Genomic DNA, 10,913 nt, shown 5'->3' with positions numbered 1-10,913 from the left:
CCCACCCACCCACCCACCGCGATCCCTCCCCCCGCAGCCAGCCAGACAGCGTGGAGCGGCTGCTGGTGCGCCTGCTGCCCCGCCCCTCAGAGCGCACCGTGTTCACTGGGGACGTCGTCGCCTTTGCCTCGCCCTTGACGCTGGCGGCGGCGGCGGCGCCCGGCGGCGGCGGCCTGGCCGGCGCGCTGGGCCTGCCCCCGGGCGGCGCGGCGGCTGCGGCGGCGGCGGAGGACGCGGCGGAGCGGCTGGCAAACACGATGGTGCGGCGGGTGGCGGCGATGCCGGGGGACGAGCTGGTGACTGGGGAGGATGAGGAGGCGGCGGGGTTTGAGAGCCTGGTTGTGCCAGAGGTGAGCCAGGCCCCTTCTTCTCCCACAAACAGGCAGACACTACAAACAGACAGGCAGAAAACAAGGAAAAGGCTGGGGGCGCTTCGTGGCCTGGAGCTGGACGCCTGGGGGCATGCAGCCTGCGCTGGGGGCGTTGCTGGGGGCCTTTAGGCTGCTTCCGCCTGCCCAGCGGCCTGCCCGCTGCGTGCGGCAGCATGCAGAGGCGCGGCCACAGGGCAATCCCTGCGGCGACTCGCTGGGGGTGCCCGCCCCGCCGTTTGAAGCTGCCCCACCCTTTGCGCTGCCACTGCTTTGCGCTGCCACTGCCCACCTGCCACCTGCCCACCCAACACCCCTACCACCCGGCCCTGCAGGGCCACTGCTGGGTGCTTGCCGACAACGCGCAGCTGGAGCCGCCGCGCGTGATCGACAGCCGCGCCTTTGGGCTGCTGCCGCTGTCGGCCATCGTGGGGCGCGTGCTCTACTGCGCACGCTCCCACACCGACCACGGACCCGTGGAGAACAGCGAGGAGGGGATGGCGGCGGATGCGCCGGTGCTGGAGGCGGAGCTCGATGTCGAGGCGCTCTGCAGCGACTGACCGGTCAGGAGGGGCTGGGTAGCCCGCAGCTGGCTGGCTGGCTGGCTGCCGGCGCTGGCCCTGAGCAGCGGCTGGCTGCCAGCGCTGGGCAGCTTGCAGCTGGCTGGCTAACTGCCGACGCTGGCCAGCGATGCCGGAGCGGACTGACTGCCCACGCCGGGCGATGTTCTGCTGGCAGCGGCTGGAGCGCTGCGCACCGGCTGCCCGCGGCGACCCAGCGGCTGCACCGCGCCCCCTGCAGCAGGCAGCTGCCTGAGATGCACCCGCATGCGCCGCCTGTACCGCATGTACCGCCCCGCCCCTCCACCTTGTGGCACCGTCCGCGCCTCGGGCCGCGGCCGGCGCCGGCCCCCCGCCTCCGCCCAGCCCTGTGCTGTGACCTGCCTTGATGCTCTCCTGTTGCCTCCTGCAGCGTTGCTAGCAGCACCCTTGTTTACTGCGCCCACACACTTCTCCCCTCCAGCGTCCCTCTGCTCCCTCGCTACTACCACCTGCTCCTGTGCCTCGGCCTCCTCGCATTGCTGGGCCCTCCTTTGCCAGCTCGCTGTCCCCTCGCTCAACCGTTCTGCCGCCGCGGTGTGCTGTTCTGTGTTTGCTTCGCGCGCCTTGGCGCCTCTGCGCCGCCCTGCCCAGCTTGGTATGTGGCAGCGCCTTCACCTGTAAACTCATCCCGTGTCGCCTGGGTTGGCCTGCAGCGTCTTCCTGGTTAGCGGGCTTGCCCTGCGGCGGGCGGAGCCGGGCCGGTCGCGCCTCAGCGCGGGAGTGGTGGGCAGCGGCAGCAGCGGCCGGGACAGGACCGAGACGGTGAGGCACGTAGCTGTGCGTGGAGAGAACTACACCTGTTCCCAAGTTTGAGAATGAATGAGCGGCGGGCTGTGCTGCATGCACCCCAGTTCCCGACTCCACACAGCTGTGGCGGTCGGTGGTGCCGAAGATCGAGGCTGGTCCGCCGCCATGCCTGCGGCCGCATCCGTGTTGCTGAGGCCTGCCACCAGGGTCCCTAATGGTGTAATGTTACATGACGAAGCATGTGCTGCCATGCAGCGCCAGGGGCGCAGGCCGAACAGCGCTGTGGCACCACAAGCCCGGCAGAGATGGGGCATGGGTCTGATCCTTGCCGCTCTCAAGGCTGGCCCGCTCGCGCTGCGTCGGCGGCATTGGCTGGCACGGCCGGGGCGCCCACCGGCCGCAGCAGCTTGCAGCCCTTCTTGTGCCGCCGCCAGTCCTCGTGGCTGCACGCCTCGCCGCAGTAGCGCACCACCCGGCAGGCGCTGCAGCGGCGTGTCTTGAGCGCCGCCTCTGCGGGGCCGGCCAGGTTGCCGCAGCCCGGGTAGCTGCACCGCCGCAGGCCCAGAGCCGCCTCCTGCCGCCGCAACATGGCCGGCTGATCCACCGCCTGCTGCATCTCCTGCAGAGCTGCTGCGGCAGCCGTGCCGTCAAGTTGTGCCACCGCGCGGTCGAATCTGGCAGCAGCCTGGGCAAGCAACGCTTCCATATGCGTCTCCCCAGCAGCGCCGTCCAGCTCGGTGTCTGGCAGCGCTGCGCTCGGCTCCACCCGGCTGCCGCTGCCGTTGCCTACGGCATACGGCAGCTGCTCAAGCAGAGAGGCCACCTGGTCGAAGAGTTCAATCACCTGCATGTGAAATCAGGAAATGAAGCTGTGCAGGCATGAGGTCAACAGGTCCCGGCTGGGCATGGGCAAGCTGGGACAAACGGGAAGCGATGCGCAGAGGCCAAGACTGCTGCGCCTCTCTGCTGCAGGCCTTTGCCCAATGTGCGTGCCGTGCACAGGGCTCCGAACCAGCACACATGCATGCGCACACGCCAGCCGCTGCACGCCCAAGCAGCACACAGCACCAGTCGGCTCACCCCATCGGCCGTATCCAGTGAGACCTCCTCGGCAAGTACTCTGGCTTCCGTGGACAGCATGCTCAGCAGCTGCGCATCTGTGGCAATGGCTGCCGCCGCCCAGGGGCACAGCAGCAGCTGGGTGAGCAGCACGAGCAGCTCTCCGATGCTCTCGGTGCTCAGCGTGGGCAGCGTGGTGTCATTGGCCTGCACCTCGGCCTGCACACCACAGACAGCGGGGCAAAGGGGTTGTGACTTGGTTCATGTGCACGTACCTGAGCGTCGATGCGGCAACTCAACGGCTGGCAGCCGCCGCCGCCAGGCAGGGTACATGGCAGGCGCTGTGCGGAGGCTCACCAGCAAGCGGCGAGCAGCGCTGAGCAGCGGCTGCATCGCCCCCGCCCACAGCAGCAGGTCAGCCAGCTGAGGGGACTGCAGCAGCGGTGTCAGAGCGCGGAGCTGCACACAGGGCGCTGCCGAGCGGCGGTACGGGTTGTCCACACACAGCAGGGCTTCCTCCAAGGAAGGGATGGCAGCCAGGCACGACAGCGCCGCGCAGTCCGCGCCCCTGCAGTGCCGGCGCAGCCATCCACGTTGGGCCTGGTCAGACAAGTTGTTCACCCAAGACAAGCGAGCAAGCGAGGATGCGGGCGGCCCGGCGGTGGCAGGCGTGGAGAGAGCTGGCAGGCAAACAGGGGGGCTGTCCTGCGGGCTGTCCTGCATGCCGTGTGCTCGCTTGAAGACAGAGTTTTCGAGACAAAACGCAGCACCAGAAGCTGGCCAGCACAGCGCCTTGCTAACCTGGAGATGGAGGCGGCGGTGGCGGGGTCCAATCCCTCGCAGCCCAGCAGCTGGGCCCAGGCCGCGGCGGCCGCCCGCCAGCCCTGCATCGCGCCTTGCCCGATGCGGATGCGGTCCCCTGCCACCTCCAGGGCATCGCACCCTGCATACCCCTGGCCGCCTGGCTCCGGATCCAGGCGCAGCACCCGCCACTCCACCGCCGCCTTGCCAGCGCTGATGCTGGCAGCGGTGAGGTGCCGCGCCGCCTGCAGCGCGCTGCCCACGTCCTGCGCCGCCGCCACGGCCGGCGGCGGCGCGACTTCCAGGCTTTGCAGCAGGTGGGCAGCCAGCACGACTGCTCGGGGCATCACGACGCGAGTTGCACGCCGGACGTAATCGGAAAACCAGCCCTGGGCGGTACCATCCTGGCCGGCCAGCCGCTGGCAGCCGCCGGCCGCCTCGAGCGCCGCCAGCGGCGGCAGCAGGCGGACCAGCGACTCTGCTGCCGCGGCAGCCGCGGCGGCGCAGCCTGGGTCCCGCAGCTGCGCTCCCATCTCGGTCTTGCTCAGGCACAGGAGGGCAGCGCTCCAGTTGGCCAGGGCCATGATAAACAAGCGGGCGCTATCCCTCCAGGAGGCCGAGCGCAGGGATGGGCTGTGGGAGGCGGCAGCTGCCTCGGCCGCGCCTGCCGCGGCCCGCGGGCTGCCGACGCCGTCGGCTGCGGCAGCGCTGCCTTGCGCTGGGCCGGCCGCATCAGCCGGGGCTGGGGCGCTGCCAGGGAGGGACGACAGGAAGGCGGCTGCCGCGGCGACGAGGTAGTGAAGGCAGTGCAGCCCGTCGGCGAGTTGGCGGAGGGAGGTCGCATCCTGCAGCTGCTGCCAGCAGGCATCCTCCGCCCGTATCTCCCCGCATCCGGAGCTGGTGTCGACGATAAAGCACATGGCTGCCAGGTAGCAGGTCTTAAGCAGCAGCACCTCGGCCGCCGGCGGCCGGCCCCCGCCGACCCCCGGTGTGCCCCCGCTGCCGGCTGGCGCGTGGGGCGCGGGGCCGGGCGGCGGCCGGGGCGGCGCCGCCAGCAGGGTGTCTGTCAGCGTGCGCAGCGTGCGCAGCGCGGCGCGCAGCACCCTGCCGCCGCCCTCCCGCTCCAACCCGCGCAGCTCGCCGTGCAGGTGCGGCAGGAAGAGCAGGTGCGTCACCGCAGACAGCATGCCACACTGCGCGTCGCTGTCTGGCTGCAGGCCTGGGGCCAGTACCAGATAGGAGTCGGACGCCAGCGAGGCAAGGGCCGCCAGGGCAGCACCCTCCTGCTCCGGGCTGCGCAGCTCCTCCAGCACGAAGCCTGCCAGGTCGAAGAAAGATTTGGACAGGCGGTCGGCGCCTGCGGGCATCGTGGCAGCGGGCCCGGGGGCAGGCAGCTTGTGAGGCGAGGCGTGGCGGCTGCGTGGCGGGCAGCGGGCCCGCGTGGCACTGCGGCAGGCGGGGCCAGAGGCAGGGGCACAGCCCGGCGCCAACGCCTGACACACCACCGCGCCACAGCAGCCCAGCGGCGGCGCGCAGTTCTCACCTTGCTGGCGCAGCACCGTGTGCTGCAGGGCCGCCATCCTGCCCAGCCAGCCCAGCAGCACGCCATGGCTCAGCGTGCGCCGCTCCGCCACGCGCCGCACCCGCGGGTATGCCTCGCCCCACCGGCCGCCGAGGAACCGGCAGAGCGCCAGCAGGGCGCTGCTTGCGGCCTCAACAAGGGGCTCACAGAGCAGGTCCTCGGGAGGATCCCTGGGGTGATCCCCGGAGAGAAGCAGCTCCAAGCTGCTCTGAACCCTCTCCGCAGCGTCGGCAGCCGCGTCAATGGCGCAGCCCGCGGCCGCCAGCAGCCGCATGCAGTCTGCCTCGCTGCACTCGTCCCCGGGCTCAGGTTGCCCCGCGCAGGTCGCCGCCCAGAGCAGCGTGCTGCAGGCCGTCTCGCAGTGCCGGGCAATGGCGGCGGCGCTCCGGGGGTCGGACTCTGGAGCAGAGGCCAGGGCACGCCGCACGTGGGCCGGCACGGCGGCGGCCGCGCCCATCAAGCGCGCCAAACACCTGCAGCGCAGGGTCGACAGGCGGAGGGGTGGGCTGTGTGACTCTCTGGGTGCTGTGGGGCTCAACTCAAGTGACTCGAGGCTGTGGGGTATCCCCCCCGCATGTAGCTGCCCTGTCCTCCCACCTGTTGGAGACGCGCCGCTGTGCCAGGGCGGCGAGCAGCAACAGAGTGCGGCGACCGTCTTCAAAGCTCTCTGACGGGGCAGCGAAGATCCGCTCCAGCTCTGCAACCACTTGAGCGTCCGAGGCTCGAGCCACGTTTATCTGCAAGGTAGGGCAGGACGCGGCGAGAGATCAAAGGGGGTGATGGTGCCGATGGGCACAGCGGCATGCCCGCCCTCGCCTGAATGGTCATTGCCATCCTGGATGCGCCTAACGCCCCGCCCGATGGATAAGCCAACACAGCAAGGAGGACGAAGGCCCCTCTGGTGCAAGGTGCGCGCTGGCTGCACTCTCCTGCGAAGGGGAACACTGATTCTACGAGAAGGACCGTCAAAATTGAAAACATGACGATGTGCTAGGCATGCTGAGGAGGCCATCAGCCCGCCGCCTGGTAGGGCTCAAAAAAGGGCTGCATTCATGCTGCTTCCTGTAAGCTCCATGTTTTCCATTCGAAACGACAAACATGTACTGCATGTACCATGGCAACGAGGGCTGTTGCCGTGGGCAGCGGCACCGCAGCACACTTGGCGAGGCGAGCCTGCGCCGCGCCCCCAGTGCCCCCGCACCGACGCTCGTAACTCTTCGCCAGCTGCAGCCAACATGACCGCATGTGCTTCAAGAACATTGCATAAGTTGCATGCATGCAACATTCGCCTAAGCTCAGCCCATCCATATCATGTGAGGCGGTGACTGGTGCTCTTTGTGCCCGCTCAGGGCGGCAACAATGGGTTGCAAGGCTGCGCTCTCTTACCGCCTCTCAGACTGCAATTGTGCATTGTGCACCTGCTCGCATAGCTACTGCCGCAGCGAAAGGCTACTTTGGGCAACAGCAGACTAACGCTGAGCTGGCCTCCGACAACTGTCCTTGAACCTTTCGACCTTTCTGCAGCCGTCCCGCACGCTCTGGTGCACACACAGCCCGTGTTCGGCGCTAGGCGTCCCGGGAAGCATGGCGAGGCCCGCGGTCCCAGGACACCGGGCGAAGCTGCTGGTGTGCGTGGCCTGCACGGTGCTGGTGTGGGCGAGCAGCGGCCTGGTGAGGCGGGCCGCCCTGCTGCGGGCCGCGCAACATGCGGGTTCACATGAGCTTCAGGGCGGAGCGCCGCGGCGGTGCCAGCTACCGCCAGCGAAGTGGGCACAGTCTGTTCCACTGTTGTGGGAGTTCTTTCCGGCTGGTCTGCCCACAATTAGCTTTACACATATGGACCCTGCCGCAGGCTGTACAGGCTGCCGTGCCCCAGCCGCCAATGCCACAAGAGCGGACGAGTGCGGCGGCAGCAAAATCGCCGCCGCCACGGCCGCGTCCTCCGCGTCCTCCGCGCCCCAGGCCACCCCGGTGTGCATGCTGCCTACTAGTCACGAACATTCTTTTCCCTGCTGCCAGATGGGGCGATGCTGCTGGCCTTGGCGGGCACGTGCCCGCCGCCATCTGCCGCCGACTGGTGCTGGCTCTCGCTGTGCTGCCAACAACCTGTCGCTGCAGACCACGCCCACCTCGGCCCAAGCCTCCGAAACCGAGGCCCAAGCCTCCGCTACGCCCACGAACCCCCAGGCCCAAGCCTCCAAAACCGAGGCCCAAGCCTCCACCACGCCCACGACCCCCCAGGCCCAAGCCACCCAGGTGCGCGCTCCGCCTGCCTGCTGCCCAGGTGGCAGCACAGGCTGTTGCCCTGCTCCACATGCGGCGGCGCCAGCTGCTGCCAACTGGTGCTGGCTATCACGCTGCCCCCATCCCCTCCACCTGCACATGCAGACCGCGGCCACCGCCACGGCCGCGCCCGCCATCCCCAAAGCCCCCCAGACCCCCCCGCCCCCGTCCGCCTCCCTCGCCACGCCCGCCCTCTCCCAAGCCGCCACGCCCGCCGCCGCGCCCGCCGCCACGCCCTCCGTGAGCGCGCTGCTGCGCTTGGCACGTGCCACCGCTGCCGCCCAGTGCCCAGCCAACCCCCAGCCAGCCTGACTTGTGACTTGTGACGCTGCTGCAACAGCGCGTGGTGTATAGCCGGCCGGTGCAGCCGTTGCAGCCGCCCTGTTGCAGCTGCCCCCAGCCCTCCCCGAGCCCATAAACCCGAGCCGCTCCCCTTCTGCCGCCCTGGGCCCGCCGCCTTGCCGAAGGTGTGCCTCCGACGGCGGCGCCTGCACCACGGACGGCCAGTGCTGCTCCGCGCTGTGCAGCACCTCCATATCGAAATGCGGGTGCTCCGACGACGGCGTGCCGTGCACGGCAAACAGGCAGTGTGAGCAGGCTGGGCGGGGGCAATTGCGAGGGCAGCCAGGAATGCGGCAGGGGCCCGAGGGGCAACGCATTGCAGCGGACGCGCTGGCGCCGCCGGCCGCGGGGCTGGACGGCAGCGCTGAGGCGCGGCTCCCCCTGCCTGCCCCAACCCCTGCCGCCTCCCGCTGCAGGCTGCGGCGGGCTGTGCAACGCGGCGACGCTCACCTGCGGCTGCTCCGACGGCGGCGGCGGCTGCGAGCGGAACAGCGACTGCTGCAGCGGCGCCTGCTCGCCGGCCAAGACGTGCGGCGTGGGGTGCGGCACCGGCGGCGCGGGATGCGTGGAGAACGCGGAATGTGAGCAGGGGCCGGCGCCTGCGCGCATGCCTCCACGCCCCCTCCCCATGCTGCGTCCTTTGCTGGCGCAGCGGCTGCTCGTGCAGCAGCATCCGCTATGTGCAGCTGCCGTATGCGGCGCAGAGGTGGAAGCGCGCAGGCGCGGGGCTTGACCGTGCCCACACCTCCGCCCCTGCCGCAGGCTGCGGCGGCTTCTGCAACTCCCAGGGCACCTGCGGCTGCCAGACCCCCGGCTACGGCTGCGAGTTTGATGACGACTGGTGCGCCCCCGGGCTGGCTCCCTCTTGCGTGTGTGGGCTTGCAGTCTGGATTCAGCAAGAACAAGCTTGCAGCACAGACTTTACCACTTGGCCCGATGCCTGGCTGGCCGCCTGGGTGGCAGCACAGAGTGCATGGGGCTCCGGCACAAGCAGCAGGGGGAGGGGTGCGGCACATGGTGGGAGGGGCAGCAGCTGAGGGAGTTTGGTGTGGTGGTGTGCTCTTCCTTCCCCGCCGCTGGCTTCAGATGCTGCGCCTGCCATGCCTGTCTGCCGCCGTCTTGTGACCCACCAGAGGCCCCCATGGTTTCCCCTGCCTGTTGCAGCTGCTCCGCAAATTGCGACCCGGGGTATGGCCTGTGCGACTGACGGCGGCGCGCGGCGGGTGCGGCGGCATCGCCCGACCCGGCCCCAGCCGGGTCCCAGGCCTGCAGGCCTGCCTGTGGTTGCTGGCTTGCCCTGGCGCAGCACTTCACAGCCAAGCTGCCTGGCAAGCAGGGCGGGCCTGGCCAGGAGTCGGTCGCAGGCGTGTTTGCCCGAGGGGCACTGTACTAATCGCTGCTTGTACCTGTAAACTAGCTACCCGATCTCAACTCTACAATCCAGTCAAGCGGCACAAGGGTTGAGGTCCAGGGATCGCCAAGGTGGCAGGCAGGGCAAGACATGGAGCATCCCTACCGAGCTGCCGAGTGTGGCCACCCAGTGGCAGCAGCCGGTGCCGGCATGAGCTCCCCCTTCAGAGCGTTACATGACATCGATCCAACAGATGGAGAGAAGGTCCCCGATCAACAAATGCAATCAATAAATAATAGTGGTACTGGCCTGGTGTTGTCATACTGAGGACGAAACCTGTGAGAAAATAATTGGAGTGGCTGCCCGCGGCCGCAGCTCCAGCCCTCGAGCAGGCTCGGCCTGGGGGGCAGTCTGGCGCGCGCGCGGTCCCTGGGGGCGCGACTGCTGGGCAAACTGCCCCGCTGTCGCCAGTAGCTATGCCAGCCTGCCCTCATCAACTAGCGCGCATCCAGCCCAGCCTCCGGTGCAGGCTCCGCGGCCTCGGCGCCGGCGCTTCGCCCCCTGCCAGCTGGTGCTTAGCTGGCAGGGCTTGGCTCATAAGCTGACCAAGATCAGAGGTTGGAGAAGTCGAAGAGCTCCGCAAAGTGTGCGGCCATGTCCTGCACGCCCTGCTGGCTCAGATCCGACAGCTGGCCCAGGTTCAGGCCATCCAGCCCGCTCATGAACTGCGGGCAGGGAGGGGAGGCGGCGGTGCCGGTGTGTGGCGGTGGAGAGGTGGTGGTGGTTGTGCGTGTGGCGGTGGGCGCACTATGCGGGGAGGAGTCAGAGGTTTGGTGGTGGGGACGATGGGTTGTTTAACACCAGGACAGGGCATCAATTTCCAACCACCCCAGCGAACCCCACCAAAACCCAGCAGGAAAGGAAAGAAAGAAAGAGCAAAGAAAGAGCGAGAGAGGCATGGGTGGAGCAAGCCCCAGCAAGGCCCCCTCACCTGCTGGAAGGCCTCGCCCCGCTGGTCGGCCTTGGCCGCCAGCCCGCCCACCAGCTCCTGCCTGCGGTCCGCGCCCGCCGCCAGCGCCCCCATCAGCCGGTCTGCGCCCGAGGCCAGCAGCGAGGCCAGGCGCTCGCCGTGCTCGCTGTACGCCTCGTGCGCCGCCTGCGCGCGGTCGGCCACCGCGCCGCCAAAGTGCGAGGCCAGCTGGGCGATGCGCTCGCCTGCGGCGCCAAAGGCGGACAGCAGGCCCTGCACCTTGTCGCCGCCGGAGGACAGCAGGTGCTGCAGCAGCGCGCCGTCGCCTGCGGGAGGGGCGGGCGCAGGGCGGCGGCAGGCAGGAGGCGAGCTCAGCGCAGCGGGCGGCTTTATGCTGCGGAAGGCGGGTGTGCCGAGCGGCCGGCTGCTCTGAGTCAGACGCCCAGCCCGCCGGAAGCCTCTCCCTTCCGTGCCGCAAGCTCCCTTGCACATAGACAAACCGCAAGCCCTCCCAGCCACCTCTTGTCGCCGGGCGCGGGCGCCCACCCAGACACCTCTGCCGCAGGCCTAGGGCTCACCGATGGCGGGCAGCTGCAGGGGCTGGCCGTCGACCATGATGGTGGGCAGGCGCAGGTGGTCGTGCAGCCAGGCGCCGAGGCGGTGCGTGTCATCGGCGTGGGCCTCCAGCCACGTCTGCAGCTCGCCCAGGCGGCTGTTCTCCTGCAGGGGGGCGAGGCAGGCATGGGGGACAGGGTGGGGTAGAGGGATGGGTGGGGTGGGGGCAAGGCAGGGCGGGGGCGGGGCAGGG

The 10,913-nt window shown here is 69.5% G+C and overlaps 4 protein-coding genes across 4 annotated transcripts in view; 2 read left to right on the top strand and 2 right to left on the bottom strand.

Moving 5' to 3' along the window:
• The window catches only part of CHLNCDRAFT_135936 (hypothetical protein), a gene marked incomplete at both ends in the record, with an annotated part of 1,663 nt that extends 735 nt beyond the window's left edge, over positions 1 to 928 (top strand). The window contains 2 exons of the mRNA XM_005846021.1: positions 38 to 350; positions 704 to 928. Of these exons, the coding sequence (XP_005846083.1) occupies positions 38 to 350; positions 704 to 928 (538 nt within the window). The remainder of the gene's footprint in view (positions 1 to 37; positions 351 to 703) is intronic.
• A 1,123-nt stretch (positions 929 to 2,051) lies between these two features.
• Positions 2,052 to 5,616, bottom strand: CHLNCDRAFT_135935 (hypothetical protein; the record flags this gene model as incomplete). Its single annotated transcript, XM_005845888.1, has 5 exons — positions 2,052 to 2,561; positions 2,798 to 2,995; positions 3,134 to 3,344; positions 3,578 to 4,934; positions 5,121 to 5,616. 5 exons carry the CDS (start codon positions 5,614 to 5,616, stop codon positions 2,052 to 2,054), a joined length of 2,772 nt encoding a protein of 923 aa, XP_005845950.1.
• A 1,127-nt stretch (positions 5,617 to 6,743) lies between these two features.
• CHLNCDRAFT_135934 (hypothetical protein) lies at positions 6,744 to 8,991 on the top strand (the record flags this gene model as incomplete). The annotated part of the gene is made up of 7 exons (XM_005846020.1): positions 6,744 to 6,830; positions 7,278 to 7,415; positions 7,548 to 7,726; positions 7,910 to 8,031; positions 8,201 to 8,365; positions 8,547 to 8,625; positions 8,949 to 8,991. 7 exons carry the CDS (start codon positions 6,744 to 6,746, stop codon positions 8,989 to 8,991), a joined length of 813 nt encoding a protein of 270 aa, XP_005846082.1.
• Positions 8,992 to 9,746: 755 nt separating this feature from the next.
• The window catches only part of CHLNCDRAFT_135933 (hypothetical protein), a gene marked incomplete at both ends in the record, with an annotated part of 4,061 nt that continues 2,894 nt past the window's right edge, over positions 9,747 to 10,913 (bottom strand). The window contains 3 exons of the mRNA XM_005845887.1: positions 9,747 to 9,860; positions 10,127 to 10,431; positions 10,684 to 10,817. Of these exons, the coding sequence (XP_005845949.1) occupies positions 9,747 to 9,860; positions 10,127 to 10,431; positions 10,684 to 10,817 (553 nt within the window). The remainder of the gene's footprint in view (positions 9,861 to 10,126; positions 10,432 to 10,683; positions 10,818 to 10,913) is intronic.

This window comes from Chlorella variabilis (genome assembly GCF_000147415.1).
Source record: "Chlorella variabilis unplaced genomic scaffold CHLNCscaffold_15, whole genome shotgun sequence".
Taxonomy (NCBI): Eukaryota; Viridiplantae; Chlorophyta; class Trebouxiophyceae; order Chlorellales; family Chlorellaceae; genus Chlorella; species Chlorella variabilis.
This window is presented reverse-complemented; position numbering and strand designations above follow the sequence as displayed.